Genomic DNA, 23550 nt, shown 5'->3' with positions numbered 1-23550 from the left:
ACCTCAGATCTCATATTTACACTAAAATGCAATAAAAAAAAAAAATATTAAAAAAAAAAACAAAAAAATATATGCCTTTAAAAGGTGTGGGTGGAAGTGATGTTTTGACGTCGCTTCCGCCCAGCAGTGTCATGGAGACAAGACCATCTTAGCCTCACTCGTCTCCGGGCACAGCTATAGGACAGACGTGATCGCTACCGACGGCTCCGGTAAGTGGCGCAGGGCACCAGATCGCGGCGGGCCCTCTCCCGCCACCGATAAAAGTGATCTCGGGGCGAATCCACTGCAGGGACCACTTTTATCAGAAAGCCGACCGCCGCACAAAAACGGGGATACCGGTGTTATGGCAGCTAGCTGCTGCCATAACAACGATATCCGCCGGCAAAGTTTGGACGTACATCGGCGTGCGGCGGTCGGCAAGTGGTTAAGCTAAAGAGGATCTTCACCCTAGGTAAAAAAAAGTCAGCAGCTACAAATACAGTATTATTGTACGTCTTACCTGTAGGTACTGTGAATATCTCCTAAACTTTCACAGTTTGAGATAGAGTGAATACAGCCGATGACATCATCGGCGCATTCGCTCTGAAGGTCCTGCTTACCGTGCTGGACCTTCAAAGCCCGAGCTGGAAACGGCGGCTGCCGCATGCACAGGGGTGATGTTATTCGCAGCTCCAGCCAATCACATAGCTGGAGCCCACGAACCCAGAAAACAGACAGGGGGAACATGTCCGTCATCTCAGCTGTGACTTTACAGTGCTGGAGGACTTTGTTCCAAGGTGAGTATTTTATAATGTGCTAGTGTGCGATGCATACTAGCACATTATGCTATTGCCTTGCAGGTTTTTTTTTTTTTTGATCAGCAGTTTACAACCGATTTAAAGTGGTTGTAAATGCTGTACAATCACTTTTACCTACAGGTAAGCGTATAATAAGGCATACCTGTAGGTACTGTGAATTTCTCCTAAACATGCACAGTTTAGGAGATATTCACTGTATCCGCATGTCCCGATGTCATCGGCTAAAGCGCACAGAAGAAACGGCTCGCTCGTGTCGTTTCTTCAGCTGCAGTGCTGTTACCGGCGGCTCCCGTGTGCACACGTGGGAGTGACATCATCGCGGCTTCGCCAATCATAGAGCCAGAGCCCGTGAACCCGGAACGACATGGCGCCAGTCACAGCGGTGTGCCGGGACCGCTGCAACAGCGTCGTTCTGAGGTAAGTATTTCATAAAGAGCTAGTATGCGATGCATACTATCTCATCAGGCCTTTGTCTTGCAGGTTTTTATCTGGGTTTACAACCACTTTAATAAAAGAACACTTCCTTTTCCAGGGATCCAGAGCTGTCCTCACCCAGGCCAGTTCTTCATCGGTCTATGGCTCCCCAGCACTACCATGTTTACTGTGGGAAGCCAGCTGTGACTCTCACAGCACATAGGTGATCTGCACTGAGCTCTGTGAACGGCCTCCTGGGGCGTTTCAGAAGGTTGTGGGCAGAGAGGATGGGGGGGGTCCCAGTGGATTCCCATAATTTGCAGGGATTTCCACTCACTTACTGTTTGGCTATGGGACAGGAAGTGAAGGGAAAAATCCAACATGGGACACAGATGGTATAAAAATCTGACAGGGGTTATAACCCTCCCTTGCTCTATCCAAGATAGAAAAAAAGAAGGTTTTGCCTTGTGTTCTCCTCTAAGGGAAGTATGTTGTGCTCTCAGGAACAATGAACTGGTTGAAGACTGATGGCCTCCCTGACTGTAATGTGTTTACCAATTGGCAGAGAAATGTTCCTCCCTTCAGGCCTCTCCAGAGAAGAGGAAGGAGCTGCCCATAAGACCCGAGGAGGCCCCAGGGGGTGTCTATGCTGGCAATCCGAGCCCGCCGCACTGCTCTGTGTCCAGGCCTCACCATCACAACTCCGCACCATCGCCCCGACCCTCAGCCAGGCCTAGAACGGCGGCTCCCTTTACCGGACAACAGTGCCTCACCTCAACTGCCGGGCGTCTCCTTCCCCGTCTGGTTCTTTCCGTAGTGCACGAGGAAATCCGAGGACCCCTCTTCCAGGTACTAAGACCAGCGAAGGGGAGAACACGGAGTTGCCCCCTCGTTACGTCACTTCCTCCGCAGTGCGCAGGCGCCCTCTTCCAGGCCATTTGGCCAGAGTTCCCAACACGCATGCGCGAAGGCGTGGCGAACCTAGAAGTGCGATCTTCTACTACAGCGCGACCTAGCGTCCGCTGTAGCGCATGCGTTCTACATGACGAGACTAGATTGCGCAATTGAGGACATTTTTTTGGTAAACAAATCCTGCAGAGTAAAGTAAAGCGAACACACGAAGTCCCTGTTTGCTTTCCATAGGTTGTGAAATTACAGGGGACTGAGACTTGTCGCATCAGTGGTTAGAATGCACCACACGGCTCGCTGTTATTGTAATACTTCTCATGTGTCATTTACAATGACAGAAACGTTCTTGGTATAATAAAAATAAATCGCAATTTACTTGAAGAAACAAACACCGACTAGCTCGGTGGTAGTGATTACTGGTTTTGCCAGTAACCAAAATGGCGGCACGGACTTCACGGTTTCCAAAGGGGTGATGGGGCGGGAGTTGCACTTCCGGGGCATCCTGCCTACGTTTGTGTGCTCCCGACCGGCGAGAGCGATGATGAAGGCGCAGGAAGGAGCAGGCTCTCTCCTGCTCTTCATCACACCGTTGTTGCTTCCGCAGAGCTTCGCTTCTGAGCTCTCTGTGGTAACATGCGGCTCGGCGGTGAAGCTGCTCAACACCAAACACAACGTCCGTCTTCACTCCCATGACGTCAGATACGGCTCAGGTAAGAAGAGGGGGTGACGTCATTCCGTCAGCAGTATACAAAAGTCATTCATTAGTGTACCCTGTAGGCAGCTGAGGATTTAAAGCACTATCACTGAGACAGTCTTCAGACGTTTTAGTGCTAGAAATAGCGCCTGAAAACTGCCTCCAAAATGTGAAAGCCTGAGTGCTTTCACACTGGGGCGGTGTGCTTGCAGGATGTTAGAAAAGTCCTGCAAGCAGCATCATTGGGTTGGTGTATAAAACGCCCCTGCCTATTGGAATGAATGGGCAGTGCTTCCGAATCGCTGCAGCACAGGCGCCTTTAACCCCTTCGGCCGCTAGTGCCTGAAAAGCGCCGCTTAAACAGTGCCGATGACATGGCCGCAGTGTGAAAGTAGCCTTAATTTCAAAAGCAATCATTTTTTTATTTTGTTATATTTTAGCTTACCAGTTCATAGTAGCCAACATTTCAGGAAAGTTTCCAGGGGCACCTTTTTTTTGGCGTGTGTGTCAAGCAAGACGTGTACGTGGAGAATGTACTTTAACCACCTCCCGCCCGCTGTATAGACAAGACGATGGGCGGAATACCTCTTGTTCTGGGCCGACGTCATATGGCAGGGCCTGGTCTCATGGGGGGCACGCAGCATGGTGATCAGGGGCTCACTGTGTCCCTTGGACAGGGCTTAACCCTGATCTCAGTAAAGAGCTAATGATGTGGCTCTTTACCCATGTGATCAGCTGTGTCCAATCACATGTAAATACGGAAGTGCCGGTAATCAGCTCTCCTTGCCTCGCACTGACAGAGTGTGAGGAGAGCTGATCATTGGAATCTCCTTACAGGGGAGACCTGTACAGATAATCAGGGCACTTTTTAAAAATGCAGCCACAACAGTGCCCCCAATCTGTGCCCATCACCCAATTATTTGAGTCAGGAGGAAGCTACAGCTCTTACTGCTTTGTCTACACAGAATGAGATCACTATCAAGCCGGCCGATAAGGGGGGTTCGATAGTAGGGGTGCTGAATATAATCGGCGCATGGATGTATCACGATTCGGCCTTGCTCGATTCTGCATCGATGCGCGCTGAAGTCATCACGGCTCCTACCCCTTGTCACATTCATCGTAATAGTGATGAGGAGCCACGCTGTTCGCACGTGTTGGCGGGGATATGGAGGGCTGGAGCTGAAGGGCGGCTTGGCCTGTCCATGCTGGCACTGCAAGTGATGAGAGTGGTGGCGGCTGGGCTTATGGAGCTCTGGGGAGGAGAGCAGGGCCAATGGTCCCGGAAGTGTTAAGGGCGGATGCGGCTTTCCCAGCCAGAGATATGACTGTGGAGGGTGGCAGAGGCAGGTGAGGGGGCCACGGGGAGGACACTGAGTATGTGGAGGAGTCGGGCGGTGGGCGTGTCCCCGCATCAGTAGGAAGTGGCTGCATGGTCTTTCAGCTTACTCTGCCGTGACTGGCTGTTGGGAGTCCTGGGCTGTGAGGGCCGCTGCGCTGGTGACGGTGATTGGGATCCTGCTGGTTCTGATCCAGGGACAATGGCTGATGAGTGCACATCTTCTCCCAGGGGGGAGATCTCCACCCTGGCCCAGGAACATGCAGGTAACCACGCCCCTGATTAGTCACCCTGCCGCCTGATCACATATTTGTGGTGTATACTGAGGAAAGGGGGTGAGGGGCCCCAGGATGGTTGGTGGAGGAAGAGAGGACCCCCGGGTGGCCATTTGGAGAAGGAGAGGGCACATGGGTGTTTGAAGGAGAGGGTCCCCAAGGTGGTTGGGGGAGGAGGAGAGGGCCCTGGGTAGTTGGTTGTATATTCACTGTGTGCTAGCTGCTAACTAATCATACAGCGCCCACTTTATTTTGGTTTTTAATGCAGATATGACAGCATGTTCCCCAGCTGGCTGTCAAACTGCCTGATGTCCTCCACAACCCGTTCCTTATCCCTCAATCCCACTGTTTCTTGCCCAACCACCCTATATGTTTCAAAATGCTCCCGGTCACTAACCCCAGATCCCCGAAACTCCACATCAGACAGACATGGCTCCTGTCCCATTCCTCATCCACCACTCTATTCAAACCAATGCCCACCACTCTCACCCACCCACCTCCATTCAGTCTCCAACCCCACCCCATGCAACCCTGAACAATCTGAGGTCTCATCTTTGGACCCCTCCATCCTTCAGTTCCTATCACCCCTCCCCCCCAGACTCCTCTATTGATTAATATTTCTGGACTCTTCCAGCCTTCCATTCCCATTCATCAATTTCTTCAATCCATTCTTTCTTTCTTTATTATTCATGGGTTCCTCCTTCCCTATCCCCAGATACTTTCATTCTCTATCCATAGATTTCACCATCTTTCAAATCTTATCTCTTGACCCCTCCGTCCTTCAGTTCTTCTATCCCTGGACTCCTCCATCCTTCCTTTCCTATTCATGGATTCCTCCTTCCTATCCCCAGACTCCTCCTTCCTTCCTTCCTTCCTTCCTTTGCTTTTCATGGATTCCTTCCTTCCTTCCTTTTGCTTTTCATGGATTCCTCCCTCCTTCCTTTTGCCTTTTCATGGATTCCTCCCTCCTTCCTTTTGCCTTTTCATGGATTCCTCCCTCCTTCCTTTTGCCTTTTCATGGATTCCTCCCTCCTTCCTTTTGCCTTTTCATGGATTCCTCCCTCCTTCCTTTTGCCTTTTCATGGATTCCTCCCTCCTTCCTTTTGCCTTTTCATGGATTCCTTCCTTCCTGTCTTCCTGCCTATTCCTCCATCCTTCAGTTCTCCCGACTCCTTGAATTTGTTGATGAAAACTATCGGCAGTAATCGTGATGCATCGCGTCATCAAATCGAATTGTGAGACCACTGAAGATGTGCACCTCTACTCGTTAGTGATAATGGACACAGAACATTATGGGAGGGAGGTTTACAGACAGCTGGCAGATACCAATGTGTATATATATGTCTGGAGACTAATCCCACATTCCGAGTTTTAAACAAAATTAAGAGTATTGTGGGTCAAGCAGTACAACATAACATCATTGATATTAATACACATTAACGCATTTAAGTTCTGAACATCCTGTTAACCCGATCATTTGTGTACTTCCCAAAATACATAAAGATCCTAAAAATCCTCCTGGACGGCCCATAGTGTCCACTGCATCAGTTACTATACCTTTGGTCAAATATCTAGTTAAGTGTTTGACACCGTTAATTGTTCATACACGTTCATACATAAGAGATACTCAGGATTTCCTGAATAAAATACAACATCTTACATGCCATGTGCTGGTCACATGGGATGTAGCTAATCTATACACAGCTATTCCACATACCCTTGGTATAGAAGCATGCCAACGATTATTAATTAAATCTAAAATCTACAATCCTGCTCAGAATTCTTTCTTTTTGGAACTATTAAAGATAGTTTTAGAAGAGATTTTTTTTTTTTTTTTTTCTATTCAAAGGTGCCTATTATTTGCAGCTCGTTGGAGCAGCGATTGGTTCTAATGTGGCACCCCCATATGCCAATGCATTCATGGATATGCTAGAACAGGCATTCTTTTACAAGTGCAAATTATTCAATGATAACTGTGCAGTTTGGTACAGGTTCATTGATGACGCCTTTGCCATCTGGTCCAGTGACCCTGACTCACTGTCATTATTCAATTCATAATTAAATTTGTTAATTCCCGGTTTAAAATGTAATATGTACATTAATTATAAAGCAACTCCATTCTTGGGTCCATTTTCTAATAAAATAAATAACATCATTAAAAAACACTGGTCAATTTTGAATAGTAGTTATCCTTTGGTTGCTGAATTTTATAATCGTCCCCTACTCTCCTATCGTCGTGGGAGGACTGTTCATGATAAATTAGTAAAATTTGACCAATACTCCATACCCACTCCACGTGTGACATTTTTAGGTCCTAAAAATAAGGGTTCATTCCCTTGCCTCTGTTGTATACAGTGCCCAAGTATGATTTAAAGGCAAAAGTTTTTCTCACCCCCAAAAAGGTTATGATATATTCATAAAAGACTACTACACCTGACAATCCTCCTATGTCATATATATCATCAAGTGCCCTTGTGGCTTTCTTTTTATGTAGGAGAGACTACACAGAAAATAAAAGATCGCATAACTAGACACAAATATTCCCTTCTGCTAGCTTCCATTAGCTAGACAGTTTATGGAAAAAGGACACACAGTATCGCAACTTAGATTCATGGTAATAGATGGTGTATCTAAAAATAGACAGGGAGGCAACAGAATTGGACTTGAGAAAACGAGAGGTGAATTGGATACATCAGATTGATGCTCTCCAACCTAAGGGGTTAAATTCAGGTTTTGATTTTTATTTATTTCTTTGAGTTGATATAATTTTGGTTGTTTAGGATTATATATATATGATTTTTTATTGGCTGTAGTAGATAAGTATCGTATGTCGTTATATATCATCAGGTGGATTTATACACCATTAATTGTGATGCAGTTCTAGTAATTTTCATTATATCTTTGTTTTTGTATTTTATTATATATTTAGGATTCCTGATTGATATATCCTGTATGGTGTAAGAACACTGACATTACTGTTAACTTTTCGTTCTATGATTGTATTATATCATGTATTTAAACAGAGTTTCATGCAATGATTTACTAATTAATTAACTGATTCCAGATTGCTTAACTTTCTAAATTGATGATGAGCTATATATTCCACCATGTATGTGGTCATTTATAGGCATGAGGTTTTGAAGAACAGCGTGATCTGTATTAGCCCAAAACTGTTACCATAACTGCCTTATCTAGTGGATATCTTTTTTGACAATTTTGTCATTAAAAATTATTTTTGTGTAGCAATCCCACTTGATTTTTTTTATATATTTAAGCCCTTGGGAAGGCTTGATTGCTTTAACACATACTACTGTGACTGACATGCACCTCACCCCCTGGACATTATGTGTGTGTGTGTGTGTGTTTGTTATATATATATATATATCTCTATATCTCTATCATACCCTGGCAGAATTTATGATTTTCTTGACCATTTTCCAGAGAATATGAATGATAACACAAACTTTTCTTTTGGTTAGTGTTTGGCTGAAGCCATTTATCATCAATCTTTCTTTCTTTCTTTCTTTCTTTCTTTCTTTCTTTCTTTCTTTCTTTCTTTCTTTCTTTCTTTCTTTCTTTCTTTCTTTCTTTCTTTCCTCCTTTCCTCCTTTCCTCCTTTCCTCCTTTCCTCCTTTCCTCCTTTCCTCCTTTCCTCCTTTCCTCCTTTCCTCCTTTCCTTCTTTCCTTCTTTCTTTCCTTCCTTCTTTCTTTCCTTCTTTCTTTCCTTCTTTCTTTCTTTCCTTCTTTCTTTCCTTCCTTCTTTCCTTTTTTTTTTCACAACAGAAACTACCCAAATGACCCTGATCAAAAGTTTACAAGCCCCAGTTCTTAATACCGTGTATTGCCCCCTTTGACATCAATGACAGCTTGTAGTCATTTGTGGATGAGGCTCTTTATCTTCTCAGATGGTAAAGCTGCCCATTCCTCTTGGCAAAAGGCCTCCCAGTTTCTGTAAATTCTTGGGCTGTCTTGCATGAACTGCACGTTTGAGATCTCCCCAGAGTGGCTCAATGATATTGAGGTCAGGAGACTGAGATGGCCACTCCAGAACCTTCACTTTATTCTGCTGTAGCCAATGGTGGGTCGACTTGGCCTTGTGTTTTGGATCATTGTCATGTTGGAATGTCCAAGTACGTCCCATGTGCAGCTTCCTGGCTGATGAATGTAAATGTTCCTCCAGTATTTTTTGATAACATACTGCATTCATCTTGCCATCAATTTTGACCAAATTTCCTGTGCCTTTTGTAGCTCACACATCCCCAAAACATCAGCGATCCACCTCTGTGTTTTACAGTAGGAATGGTGTACCTTTCATCATATGCCTTGTTGACTCCTCTCCAAAATGATGCATTTATGGTTGTGGCCAAAAAGCTTAATTTTGGTCTCATCACTCCAAATGACTTTCTGTTTGGCGTATTGTAAGCAGGATACTCTGTGGCTTTTGCGTAGTAATTGCTTGCTTCTGGCGACTCAACCATGCAGCCCATCTTTCTTCAAGTACCTCCTTATTGTGCATCTTCAAACAGCCACACCACATGTTCTCAGAGAGTCCTGTATTTCACCTGAAGTTATTTGTGGGTTTTTCTTTGCATCCCGAACAATTTTCCTGGCAGTTGTGGCTGAAATTTTAGTTGGTCTACCCGACCGTGGTTTGGTTTCAACAGAACCCCTCATTTTGCACTTTTTGATTAGTTTGAACATTGCTGATTGGCATTCTCAATTCCTTGGGTATCTTTTTATATCCCTTTTCTGTTTTATACAGTTCCACTACCTTTTCCTGCAGATCCTTTGACAATTATTTTGCTTTCCCCATGACTCAGAATCCAGAAACATCAGTGCAGCACTGGATGAAAAATGCAAGGGTCTGTCGGGTGTCCAGAAACTTATTGACCTTTTACACTTACACACACACACACACACACACACACACACACACACACACACACACACACACACACACACACACACACACACACACACACTACAAGCAAACCGATAACAGGTGAGGGCGGTTACCTTTTTAATAGCCATTCAAACATCCTTTGTGTCAACTTGTGTGCATGTTATGAGGCCAAAATCTTTTGGTCAGGGTCATTTGGGTAGTTTCTGTTGTGATAATGATTTAGGGCCAGTTCACACCACATGCAGTCCAGTGCGTTTTTTTTTTTTTTTTTTTTCTCTGCATCAGAAACGCATGGAAAGTAGATTATATGGTTTTCAATGGCATAGTTCACACCAGTGCTTGCAGTTCCAATGCGTTCCAGTTCCAGAAAAAAAAGTATGCTGCATTGGACTGTACTGGAACACTGTAAAACGCCTCAAAAATGCCTCGAACGCACCTAAATGCACCAAAAACGCACTGCAACACACTTGTCCTTATTTAAGGTTAAGAAAAAAAGAGGGGGGAGAGCACTGGACTGCATCAAAACCGCGCATGCAGAAAAGCACCCAGAATGCATCCGGACTGCGTCTCTATGGTGTTAACTGGCCCTTAAAAAGGGTAAACACAGTTGATTGATAATAAATGGCTTCAGCCAAACACTAACCATGAGTGAAACAAATGTTTTTGTGTTATTTTATATTCTCTGAAAAATGGTCAAGAACTCATCAAATTTGCCAGGGTGTGTAAACATATGAGCACAAGTGTGTGTGTGTTTTGTTTGTATGTATGTACATGTCTGTGAAAAAAAAAAGGTTGGAGTCCCATACACCAAAAACTCTTCAGTAATTGCCACGATCACCACAGTGCCCTTCACCCCACCTATGGGTGTCTTCTCACCTGCTTGAATGGACCTCACTAATTAATCAACCACTTCCAGCCCAATCACGTCATTGACTTTGAGTGGGGATATCTGATGCCTGCAGCTGCAGGCATCATTCAGATATCTTTTACAGCCGATGATTCTGTGCACCATAAGAACAATCATAGTGGCAGTTCAGGACATCCCCCGCCGCCCTCCAGTGCTTCTCCTGGCTTGCCCGTACGATTGGTGAACCGGAGAAAGAATCCACCACTGCTGGATGTTGATCATAGAGATTTCCGGTGACCAGATGGTCCCCAGTCATCTCTATGACCTTTGGAGGCCCAGGTGAGACTTTATGACGTCACGTCTGGCCGGCAGAAGTAAACAAAGCCGAAATCTCGGCTCGAAAGAAAGAGATCATTCTTCTTCCTTCTTTTTTTTTTTTTTTTTTTTGTTTTTAATCTCAATCTTTCCAGCCTGGAGGAGAGATGTGGGGACTTGCAGACCCCCACATCTCTCCATAAAGTGGACCTATCACGCTCCATTCCTATTACAAGGGATGTTTCCATTACTTGTTATAGGAATAAAAGTGATCAAAAAGAAAAAAAAAAATTTAGAGAGAGTGTAAAAATAAAAAAAAATAAGTAAAATAATCAATAAAAAAAACAAAAATGTAAAAAAAATTATATAATAAAATATATATATATATATATATATATATATATATATATATATATATATATATATATATATATATATATATATATATATATATATATATATATATATATATTATAATTTTTACACTGTTTTCAGCTTTTTTTTTATTCACTATAATTGTAATGCACTATATTCCGGGAGAGCGCTGCACTTTTTTTGTTACTATAATCCTTGCTGGAGTTTTTTGTGGTGTAGGCAGGGTTATTTGCGTATGCTCTAGGGGTGACCTATAAATACAAGTCCTGGGTCATGTACTGTACTCCAGGGGGCGTGGTCTCGATATGCAGCGGTGAAGACGTGTTTTCCCTGAGCTCCGGTGGCGGCACCACTTATATAACTACTAATACCCAGGTATCCACCCTGCATCAACTTCAGGCACTATGGGGAAAAGGACAGGCAAATCTCTGCCTCAAAAAGGAACCCCGTCAGTCTCCATTAAGCGGTATGTCCAGGAACTCAGAGGTCGCGGCTTTGGTCAGTGACCTCCCTACTAAAACAGAGCTAGCCTCTTTATTCTCTAGCCTGGAACACTCCATTAAGAAGGAGCTCTCAGCTGTCCGATCAGATCTAACACACGTGTTGGAACGTGTAGAGGAGTCAGAGCTACGCCTCGAGCGCCACGCGGCCGCTATACGATCTCTACAGGCAACCACCCGCAACCTCACCATCTCGCATCGAATGGCTCTGTATAAGATCGAAGATCAAGAGAACCGCAATCGGCGGAACAATATACGGATCAGAGGCCTGCCTGAGGCCACAGGTGATGATGACCTCCTACCTTCCCTTCGTGGCATATTTAACGGCCTATTAGGCCAGCCGGCAGACTTTCCCTTGAAAATTGACAGGGCACATAGAGCTCTAAGGCCCCGCAATCTGGCCTCTGACATCCCACGGGACGTAATCTGCAGGTTGCATTATTTTGAGGAAAAGGAGAGAATCATGAAGAAAGCCCGGGAAAAAACACCACTGGATTTTGATGGCGCATCCCTGCTGTTTTTTTCCTGACCTGGCCAGGGAGACACTAGAGCGACGCAGGACCCTGCGTCCGCTCACTGAGCAGCTGCGCATAGCCACCATTAACTATCGTTGGGGCTTTCCCTCAGCCCTTATAGCCCATAAAGACGGCAAGACAGCAACTCTTCGTTTTCCGGAGGACCTAGGAAAATTTTGTTCAGAGCTCAACATCACACCACCGGATCTCCCAGGATGGCAAGAATCCATTCCCTCCCTCAGTATCCCTCCGGAACCACGCTGGCAAAAAGTTCAGCACAAGCGTAGATCTGGCTCCCCCGGTGCTTCTTCACAATTTGGGTGACTGCATAAATATCATCTAACGCGACCCTGGAGACTTCTCATATGCGTAACACTTGCAAGTATACTGTTCTAGATTAAGCTTAGCTTCCACCTTCTACATAACTGTGGAACAATCGTTGCTTTATTTTTATGCTTACAGATTGATTTACTGAGGTGCTAAAATATAGAAGGCGCTCTCCTACCTTTATAGGTTAGGATCCCCCCTAGTTAGCTATTTAGTTGTGTGTGTTGTTGTTTTGTTTTTTTTTTTCTTTTTCCTTTTTTGTTTTAAGTACATATCTGTATTTAAAAATGGGGAAAGAAACTGTTAGAGAGGGAGGAGGATAGGTAGGAGACGAAGTGGGGAGAGAAATCTCCTGGGTTGCTTTCGTATTATAATTTTTTATTTTTTTTTTTTTATTTTTTTTTTTTTTTTTATTATTTAGTTGTCCTTTTTCTTTGTTAATGGTTTTCTCTTTTTTTTTTTTTTTTTTTTTTACTGGGTGTATATATAACGTCTCTTGTAAGACAAGGTGCCGTGCCCGAGGTGATGGGACGACGCGTGCGCAATTATGTTCGCGCTCTGTCGATCGACCCTGGCGTTGAGGCCGTCCCCTCGGGGGGGCCGGGGGGCCCGTTGTCCTCGGACGCCTGCTCCCCTTGGGGGTGGGGGGATTGCGGGCCCACGGCTCGTCCCACCTAGACGCAATAGACTTTTGTATGTCCTTAACCACCTTTTTCAACGGTGGCTTTTGGTTGTGCTAAACATGATTATTAACACATTTTTTTTTACTTTCTGTCTTTTGTTCATCTTCTTTTCTCCCTTCCCTTCCCTCCTTTGTTCTCCCCTGCCGTCTGCCTCGGATTGCTTGGATGTGGAGAGTGCACTGAACGAGTGTTCCCTGTCGTAGTCAATGGCCAAGCTTAATTTGATATCACTTAATGTCCGCGGTTTATATGCAGCAGGTAAGAGACATAACCTATTTCGAGAGCTGGATTGTCTGCGGGCGGACATTGTCTTCCTGCAGGAGACCCACCTCACACACACTACTAAGGTCAGACTATTCTCTCCAAATTACCCAACGTGGTATTACAGCTTGACTGATGTACATAAATCGAAAGGGGTGGCCATTGGACTCCGCAGGGATACTCTGTTTAAATTTGATTCCATGGTTAGTGATCCTTTGGGACGCTTTCTATTCATAAGAGGCAACCTGGGCAGCATGCCGTGCACCTTAGCTACGCTATATGCCCCCAATCGAGATCAGGTTACCTTCCTGACTAGCACTCTTAAGAAACTAATGGAGTTTGCTCAGGGATGTGTTCTCCTCTCAGAAGACTTTAATGTTCCCCTTGAACCTCTAATGGACACATCTCTTGGCAAATCCTGCATCTCACATGCGCGTTTAACGTTTTTACGTAAACGTCTGCATGACGCTCAGATGATGGATGTCTGGAGAATCCTACACCCTCAGATGAGAGATTATACTCACTTTTCAAGCTTACATCATTCCTATTCGTGTATCGACTATTTTCTTATAAGTCACCATCACCTTTCTCTGATAATAGACTCATATATTGATACATCTACTCTCTCTGACCATGCTCCGATAGTACTTAAAATACAGGTCCCCTCTATCCCACATAAAAAAACAAATTGGAAACTAAATGACAATTTACTGACAGAAGACATCGACAAAACAACGCTTGCAAAGGACCTGAAATATTATTTTCAGGAAAATGCTTGCCCTGATATTTCTCCGGGCACGATATGGGAGGCCCATAAGGCCTTCATTCGCGGGAAATTTATCGAGTTAGGCACTAGGAAAAAAAAAAGAGCGAACGAGTCAGCAACTAGACCTTATCTGAGATATAAAAGCCCTCGAGCGACAGCATAAATTAAGCCTCTCAAAGTCTGTGTTAGTAGAATTAACTAGCAAGCGGGCAGATGTAAACAATCTTCTCCAACAACAATTTTGCATAATTGCTCACCGTATGTACGAATGGGGCAATAAACCTGGTAGGTTGCTGGCTCGTTCCCTCCAACAAAAAAAGGCCGCAAATTTTATACCTAAAATTAAAACCAAAACAGCTGAGATAGTGCATCACACACCTGCTATAGCCGCAGAATTTAGAAAGTTTTATCAACATTTATATAATGTGCATCACCATATCCCTGATCAGGAGTCCCGCAGCCGCCTTATACAAGATACCTGCAACAAGCCGCTCTTCCTAAATTGCCGGAAGATATTTTAGCTACCCTAGACGGGGAATTTACCACTGAAGAGCTTCGTTAAGCTCTTAAGACTATGGCCACCGGCAAGGCTCCAGGCCCAGACGGCCTAACAGTCACATACTACCGTTCATTTGCTGAGATTTTACTCCCGAACCTAGTTAAATACGCCAACTCAATTTCCTCGGGGGACTCCTTTAGGGCAGAAACCCTGCATGCCCACATCACTATTATCCCTAAGACAGGAAAAGATCCAAGCGTTTGCGGTAGTTATCGCCCCATCTCCCTTTTGAATTTAGATGCTAAACTTTACGCAAAACTAATAGCAAATAGACTCCTCCCTCTAATACCAAAATGGGTCTCTTCGGAACAAACAGGCTTTATCCCCGGCAGGGAAGCTCGAGACAACTCCCTACGTACCCTTTCACTGATTGCACATGTTCGCGGTTCCTCCCAGCCCACCCTGTTGTTATCAACAGATGCTGAGAAAGCGTTTGACAGGGTGGACTGGGAGTTCTTGCTAGCGACCTTATCCCATTTAGGTATCAGCCCCTCTCTTCTGAGTCAAATATCAGCCCTATACAACTATCCTACTGCACAATTGAGAATAAACGGTACTTTAAGTGAACCTTTTACCCTTCACAATGGTGCACGTCAAGGCTGCCCTCTTTCACCTATTTTATTCGCCCTCTCACTTTGAACCCTTCTTATCAACAATTCGACACAACCCAAACATCCATGGAATCACTATAAGCAATTTTGAACATAAATACGCCGCATATGCGGACAATATTTTATTCTATGTTCAGCAACCAATAATTACTCTGCCCAATTTGCTGCAAGCCTTTTACACCTATAACCAGGTCTCAAATTTCCAGATCAATATCTCCAAATCTGAAATATTAAATATTTCAGTCCCCCAAGAGACTACTAACATTCTTCAGAAATCATTTCCATTTACTTGGTAGAGAAAAGCAATGAAATATCTCGATATATTTCTGACCCCTAATGTATCATCCCTATTTCATGGTAGTTTCATGCCCCTACTTAATACACTTAAATCAGACCTACAAAAATGGTCGCATCTCGCACACTCTTGGCTAGGGAAGAGCAGTGTGATCAAGATGAACATACTGCCCAGGTTGCTCTTTTTGTTCCAGATGATACCTTTCCAAATTCCACCTGGGTTCTTTAAATGTGTAATGAAAATTATAAGCAGATATATTTGGAACAGACGTAACCCAAGAATTGCCAGATCAGTACTGTTTAGACCTAAGAAACTAGGAGGTTTAGCTTTGCCGGACATTAAGCGATATTATTTGGCAACAATTTTATCCAGGATTTCAGATTGGAAGTACAACAAGGAATCAAAACTCTGGATGTCACTTGAGATGACATTAGGGGGGAATGATCTTTACAAGCTGGTATGGATTCCTGGGAAATTTCGATCACTACCTCCTACTACATCCCCACTTACTCGATCCACCCTGGCATGCTGGGACTTGTTACACAGATCTCAGAAGTGGCAATATAACTCCCCCATTATGCCTCTGACTGGGCACAACTACTTCCCACCAGGAAATATTGATCCCAGTCTTCACTCTTGGAACCTTGGGAACAATGTTCAGTTACACCGTCGTGGATGCCTCAAATATTATGCCGCTGTCATTGCTCACTTCAACACCGTCCCCATCGCTAATGGATCAATGGAGGTATCTGCAATTAAAGGATTTTATTCAGTCCCTTCCAAAACCTCTACGCAATACATCTAACTTAACACCGATTGAATCAGCATTTGTGGGAGACTTGCCAGTAGAAAGACCTCTTTCTTACTTCTATCAAGCATTGGGTTCATTCTCCTCTAACTACCCCCGCATTTCTTTATAACTGGGAGAGGGACTTGAACAAGAATCTGTCAGATCAGGAGAAGTCTTCTATCCTCTTGTTAACCCACTCAACCTCGATTGCCTCCAAAATCGCAGAGGTTAATTACAAATTACTGACCAGATGGCATTAAACGCCAGCAACCTTACACAAACTCTTTCCTCAAAAGTCACCACTATGCTGGCGTGGCTGTGGAGATATTGCATCGCACGCGCACATCTGGTGGTACTGTCCTCTGATAAGACCTTATTGGCTTACTATCTTTTATTGGTTTAAGGAGATTCAGGGTTCTGAAGTCCCCAATGACCCTTGGTATGTCCTTCTACACTGTACAGGCGAATCAGCGGGATCATACAAAAAATCGATTACTCCGCATCTATTAAATGCCGCTAAAGTTCTCATCCCTAAGTTTTGGAAAACTACTAAGATACCTTCATTACGCCAATGGCTGAGGGAGGTAGATCACCTGTACTATATGGAGGACTTAACCTACTGCAGTAAGAAAAATTCTGAACTGAAGAAAAAAAATGTGGTCCTGCTGGTTTGCCTTTAAATACACAGCCGCTTATGCGGAAATTATGGGGTCAAGTTAAATATACAACATATGTTGAGTTTTAACGCACAGTGGTCCTTCCTGAGGCAGACGGCAGCCCCTACCCATTCCCCCTTAATCTTCTCTTCTCTTCTCTTCTCTTCTCTTCTCTTCTCTTCTCTTCTCTTCTCTTCTCTTCTCTTCTCTTCTCTTCTCTTCTCTTCTCTTCTCTTCTCTTCTCTTCTCTTCTCTTCTCTTCTCTTCTCTTCTCTTCTCTTCTCTTCTCTTCTCTTCTCTTCTCTTCTCTTCTCTTCTCTTCTTTTTTGTTATTTACACCAATAATGTGGCAGGATTTAGTGTTCTTGACTAGGGTCATTGCTTTTTCAGTCACTAGAGCTCTTATGATAAAGTACTTAATATACTTAGATGACCCTTCTCCGAGATAGTAGGATATTAACGCTGGAAGTATTTGTGTACATTATGATGTCTATATGTATTTTCTTCTTTCTGTAAACATCCTGTTTTTCAATTAAAACTTCTTTAAAAAAAAAAAAAAAAAAAAAAAAAGTACTGTACTCCAAAATAAGGAAATCACAGGTAAGTTTAAAAAAAAAAACTATATTTTTAACCAGACGCGGTCACATTCCAAGAGACAATGATTGCTTGCTAGAAAAGAGAATTTTTAATTGGAGTACTCAGGCTTACCTTTTTTTACCTTCTCTTTTGTATCTGAGCAAAGGCAAACATACCCTTCCACTGCAAAGGTTCTTTTGAAATAGACCCCAGAAAATTGTACTGTTATCCTTAACCATTTCCATACCGCAGGCTGTCATATGATGTCCTGGGCTTTCATTGATGATGCCTGCAGCTACAGGCATCATTCAGCTATCGTTTTTTTTCAGCTGACGATTCCCTTCACCGCAAGAACAATCATAGCGGCAGTACAGTCGCTTGATCGTTCTTACAGGCAGCATTCCTCCCCTCCCATCGCCCTCTGGTGCTTCAATCAGTGAGCCGGGGGAAGGAATCCACCGCTAGCAGAAGTTAGCCATAGAGGTTTCCGAAGGACAGATGGTCCCCCGGCAGTCTCTATGACCCTCTGAAGCCCGGGCGCTACATTATGACGTCCTTGCCGGCGGAAGTAAACAATGCCGGGGACTCGGCTGGAAAGCCTGAGATTGTTCATTTTTATTTTTTTTGGATCTCAGGCTTTCCAGCCTGGAGGAGAGATGTGTCTCCATAAAGAGGACCTGTCATGCACTATTACAAGGGATGTTTACATTTGTTGTAATAGGAATATATATATTATAATTTTTTTTTTTTTAAGGGAGTGTTTAAAAAAAAAAAATTCTAAAAATGTAACCTGTAAAAAAATGTTTAAAGTGTCGCCTATTGAGATTTTTAAGTAACAAAGTTTATCGCCATTCCACTAGTGTGTGTGCAATTTTTAAAGCGTGACATGTTTGGTATCTATTTAATTTGTGTAACCTCATCTGTCACATTATACAAAAGAATTGGGCTAACTTTACTGTTTTGAGTGGGGTGGGTTTTTTTTTTTTTTTTTTTTTTTTTTTTTTTCTATATAAAAAATAAAACACGTTTGAAAAATTGCTGCGCAAATACCGTGTGACATAAAAAGTTGTAATAACAGACATTTTATTCCCTAGGGTCTCTCATAAAAAAATAGGTATGTTTGGGGGTTCTTAGTAATTTTCTTGCAAAAAAATTATGGTTTTTACATGTAGGGGAGGAGTGCTAGAATTTGCGCTGTATGGAAGTGGTTAAAGTGGTACTTTAGGCTCCAAAGTGAAAATGGGTGACAGGCAGGATTTTTAATACAGGAGATGCTTTGTCTCTCCTATATTAAAACCACTTACATGCCTGTCAGCCCCTGTACAGTAAGCTGTGCAAGCACAGCTCACTGCTCAATTTTAGCAATGCCGAATCTGACGGACTGAATGTCATCTTGGCCAAGATGTCGGCAATGAGTTCCTGGAACATCGCTGGATTCGAGGTAAGTATAGTTCCACTTTAAAAATTGTTAGCATTCTAGAAAACCAAAAAAATAAAATCGTGATTTACCAGTGTGTTTAGTTTGATTAATTTATGATTTCCCCATAGGCAGTGGTCAGCAGTCAGTGACTGGAGTCACTACTGCAGATGATGGCAATAGTTACTGGAGAATCCGTGGAAAAACCGCCACCGTGTGTGAGAGAGGAACACTAATAAAATGCGGACAATCTATCCGTCTTACACATGTCAATACTGGGCGTAACCTCCACAGTCATCACTTCACCTCTCCATTATCGGGAAACCAGGTAATCGGCATTACTGTTTAGAGATCGATTGCTTATGTTATTTTTATATTCCTAGCATGAGTATGGCCATACTACTTAGAATTTCAGATCTTTCATATTTAATACATCCAGAATTTAATAAACTTCATTAGCTTATAATAGCAGGTTGTGAATCAAAGTAATTGAAACATTTGTTATGGATGTGATCAGGGCTGCCGTTAGAAACCACAGAGCCCAGTACAGCCTACCTGACAGGACCACCCTCCAAAAACAAACTATCAAAACAATATTTTTCCAAAATCTGCATTAGTGGACACAACATACAGCCAGGTCCATAAATATTGGGACATCCAACAGATTTCTAATCTTTTTTGGCTCTATACACCACTACAATGGATTTGAAATGAAACGAACAAGATGTGCTTTAACTGCAGACTTCCAGCTTTAATTTGAGGGTATTTACATCCAAATCAGGTAAGCGGTGTAGGAATTACAACAGTTTGTATATGTGCCTCCCACTTTTTAAGGGACCAAAAGTAATGGGACAATTGGCTGCTCAGCTGTTCCATGGCCAGGTGTGTATTATTCCCTCATTATCCCATTTACAAGGAGCAGATAAAAGGTCCAGAGTTCATTTCAAGTGTGCTATTTGCATTTGGAATCTGTTGCTGTCAACTCTCAATATGAGATCCAAAGAGCTGTCACTATCAGTGAAGCAAGCCATCATTAGGCTGAAAAAACAAACCAAACCAAACCCATCAGAGAGATAGCAAAAACATTAGGTGTGGCCAAATCAACTGTTTGGAACATCCTTAAAAAGAGAGAACGCACCGGTGAGCTCAGCAACACCAAAAGACCTGGAAGACCACGGAAAACAACTGTGGTGGATGACCGAAGAATTCTTTCCCTGGTGAAGAAAACACCCTTCACAACAGTTGGCCAGATCAAGAACACTCTCCAGGAGGTAGGTGTATGTGTGTCAAAGTCAACAATCAAGGGAAGACTTCACCAGAGTGAATACAGAGGGTTCCCCACAAGATGTAAACCATTGGTGAGCCTCAAAAACAGGAAGGCCAGATTAGAGTTTGCCAAACAACATCTAAAAAAGCCTTCACAGTTCTGGAACAACATCCTATGGACAGATGAGACCAAGATCAACTTGTACCAGAGTGATGGGAAGAGAAGAGTATGGAGAAGGAAAGGAACTGCTCATGATCCAAATCATACCACCTCATCAGTGAAGCATGGTGGTGGAAGTGTCATGGCGTGGGCATGTATGGCTACCATTGGAACTGGTTCTCTTGTATTTATTGATGATGTGACTGCTGACAAAAGCAGCAGGATGAATTCTTTAGTGTTTTGGGCTGCACTATCTGCTCATATTCAGCAAAATGCTTCAGAACTCATTGGACCGCGCTTCACAGTGCGAAAGCAACCATAGAATTTTTTAAGAGAAAGAAGTGGAATGTTATGCAATGGCCAAGTCAATCGCGTGACCTGAATCCGATTTGAGCTTCCATTTCACTTGCTGAAAACAAAACTGAAGGGAAAATGCCCCAAGAACAAGCAGGAACTGAAGACAGTTGCAGTAGAGGCCTGGCAGAGCATCACCAGGGATGAAACCCAGCGTCTGGTGATGTCTATGCATTCCAGACTTCAGGCTGTAATTGACTGCAAAGGATTTGCAACCAAGTATTAAAAAGTGAAAGTTTCATGGATGATTGTTAATCTGTCCCATTACTTTTGGTCTCTTAAAAAAGAGGGAGGCACATATACAAACTGTTGTAATTCCTACACCGTTCACCTGATTTGGATGTAAATACCCTCAAATTAAAGCTGAAAGTCTGCAGTTAAAGCACATCTTGTTCGTTTCATTTCAAATCCATTGTGGTGGTGTATAGAGCCAAAAAGATTAGAATTGTGTCGATGTCCCAATATTTATGGACCTGACTGTAGCGTACAACATTCCTGCTAAATCTAAAAGATAAAACTGTTTTGCGTTAATACATTTCTGTTTTGTAAATTAGGTCTTGGGGCTCATTCACATGGGTGCTGTGGCCTGTACAGTGTGAAGCAGATTATTATTATATAAATTTTTTTTTTTTTTTTTTTTTTATGTGGCTACAGCTGTGTGCAGGCAGCCTATGTTACGCTATGAGGATGCAGCAGCTGTATGAACACAGCCACAAGTCCCAATCTAACAGAGGCTCCTGTTCCTTCATGAACTAAAGCATAGTAAACACTGTGTTCATTCACTAAAGAAAGGGGCTGGTAAATTGCATATTTCCCTGCCCCTTTTCCCGCTCAGTCGGCGGGAGAGGGAAGCCGGCAGAGCTGCAGGGGAGCACACAGCAGGGGGAATGAGATGTGAGCAGGACAGGGAGGGGGATCAGTGTGGCAATGGGGGGAATTACAGAAACTCTGCTCTTTTGTGTTTCTCCCTGCAGCAGCTAAAAGCTGGCAGGAGGTAGAGAGGGAGAAACCGGGTTTCACTTGCTGCACAGGGCATCGTTTCTGTAATTGCCCTCCCGCCTCACTGATTCCCAAACCTTCCCCCCCCTCCCTGTCCTGCCTACATCTGATGCACCCTACAGGAGGACCGTTGGTACCCCCTTATTGGCAGCCATGGATATAGGTATAACTTGTTAAAGTTATAAAACAAATCTATGAATCATAGTAAGTTGAGACTGTTGCCTTGTGATATATTGTAAGGGGTGTTGGAAGGTTCAGAGTCAGGGGTGCTGAGCATCAGTGGGGTAAAGTGGTAGGGGTGCAAGCTGGCAGGGAGATGCAATGTCAAGGCTCAGAATGCTATGAGTACTGGGTTATTCATATGCCTGAAATATTAGTGAAGTTAGAATTCCTGTGCTGGGAGCCAACTGCTGGTATCTGCAAAAATTGTAGCAGGTTAGAGGAGGTCAGCAGCGCCGTCACTGATTGCCACATCTTCTCTGGGGGTAGTGTATAGTCTATTGGATGACCTGCACCAGAACCTAACAAATGCATGGTAGTGAGGGGTTAATGCTACATTGCTACTACACATGCATCGACTTTTAAATGTAGACCAGCGCCATCCACAACAGCCATACACGGCAGAAAGTGCATGTAAACATGAGTTCTTACAGAACGTAACATGATTTTTTTTTTTTTTTTTCAATCAAAATCTTTCTGCCAGCAGGAGCCTGCATATAAAACATCAGTAAATTTATTATGGTTGTGTGCAAGAGGCATTAGAGCAGTGGTTCTCAACTCCTGCCCTAAGGACCCACTAACAGGCCGGATTTTAAGTATTACCTTGGGGAGATGCCGACTAGAAGACTGCAATTACTGAGAAGCAAATGATATCACCTGTGATGTATTTCAGTTATCTTGCAAACCTGGCCTGTTAGTGGGTCCTGAGGACAGGAGTTGAGAACCACTGCTCTAGAGAGTACTTCACACTCATTATTCTGCTAAATGTGTGTATTCTTTGCTCTGTGCAGGAAGTCAGTGCATTTGGAGAGGATGGAGAAGGAGACATCCTAGATGACTGGACTATACTCTGCAATGGAGAATACTGGCAGCGGGATGAAGAGGTGCGGGTCAAACATGTGTCAACCAACGTATTGCTGTCTGTCACAGGAGAACAGTATGGACGTCCCATAAATGGGCAGAGAGAAGTTCACGGCATGGCTTATGCAAGTCAGCACAACTACTGGAAAGTAATGGAAGGCATCTTCATGAAACCGAGTGAGCCTCCAAGGACAGACTACATGCACTCTGAGTTATGACAGCACCAACATTTAGACTTTATAAAGTCCTCCAGTCTTCTTTCCTAACCGCACAGTGTTGAGCTCTACAGTGATTTTCCAGAAAATCAGTAAAGCGCTGAGATTTTAGCAATGAATTCAGGGGCACTGTTTGAATGGTGCAACCTTATGTCTGTTTTGTTATCATGATATTTTATTGTTAAGGCAGCATAGGGCCATGCTATTTGTTAGTATGGCCACACATCAGCAGAACAAATTCTTCATATAATTGTCAGCAAGTGAATTTAAATACAAAGGGTTCAAATTGTGATTCCATTTGTTATTGTTGAACAACTTTTGTTTTATGCCCTACCAAGTTCCTGTATTATGTTTTTACTGACAGACACCTTAAAATACGGCAAGTTTATAGAAATGCCAAAGGCTACCAATTGTTGTATTCTTCATTTTTTTTTTTTCCTTCTTTCATTTCTATTAATAATACTGTATATGCCTTTACCATGTTGTGTGGTGCTGTACAAAGTAAGGACTTGTCTATGCTTTGGCATTTAAAGTGAAAGCCAAGGCAAAATTAAAGGGGGGGACTTCTTCAGTACAACCCTGAAATTCAAGCACATCCCTTCATGTTTTATACCAGAAAAAAATGTTTGATGTGCTAGAAATATAGGGGGTTATT

General features: G+C 43.3%; 2 protein-coding genes across 2 annotated transcripts in view; one reads left to right on the top strand and one right to left on the bottom strand.

The window, feature by feature from the left end:
• SUPT6H (SPT6 homolog, histone chaperone and transcription elongation factor) overlaps positions 1 to 2162 on the bottom strand; it is an 83320-nt gene extending 81158 nt beyond the window's left edge. Inside the window, exon 1 of the mRNA XM_073616777.1 lies at positions 1985 to 2162. The gene's annotated coding sequence lies outside the window, so the exon portion shown is untranslated. The remainder of the gene's footprint in view (positions 1 to 1984) is intronic.
• A 424-nt stretch (positions 2163 to 2586) lies between these two features.
• On the top strand, positions 2587 to 23301 carry SDF2 (stromal cell derived factor 2). The gene is made up of 3 exons (XM_073616778.1): positions 2587 to 2830; positions 18953 to 19149; positions 22611 to 23301. The coding sequence occupies exons 1-3, from the start codon at positions 2593 to 2595 to the stop codon at positions 22896 to 22898; spliced, it is 723 nt and encodes a 240-aa protein (XP_073472879.1). The 5' UTR covers positions 2587 to 2592; the 3' UTR covers positions 22899 to 23301.
• Positions 23302 to 23550: the final 249 nt, after the last annotated feature.

Source organism: Aquarana catesbeiana, linkage group LG02 (genome assembly GCF_042186555.1).
Source record: "Aquarana catesbeiana isolate 2022-GZ linkage group LG02, ASM4218655v1, whole genome shotgun sequence".
Lineage (NCBI taxonomy): Eukaryota > Metazoa > Chordata > Amphibia > Anura > Ranidae > Aquarana > Aquarana catesbeiana.
The sequence above is the reverse complement of the archived record's forward strand: the minus strand, read 5'-3'. Positions and strand labels throughout refer to the sequence as shown.

Excerpts from the sequence above, each read along its gene's own strand:
- SDF2 (XM_073616778.1), top strand. The coding sequence starts at position 2,593 with ATGGGGCGGGAGTTGCACTTCCGGGGCATCCTGCCTACGTTTGTGTGC. Across the intron at positions 2,831-18,952 it reads TGACGTCAGATACGGCTCAG|GCAGTGGTCAGCAGTCAGTG; the intron begins GTAAGAAGAGGG and ends ATTTCCCCATAG. Across the intron at positions 19,150-22,610 it reads CTCCATTATCGGGAAACCAG|GAAGTCAGTGCATTTGGAGA; the intron begins GTAATCGGCATT and ends TGCTCTGTGCAG.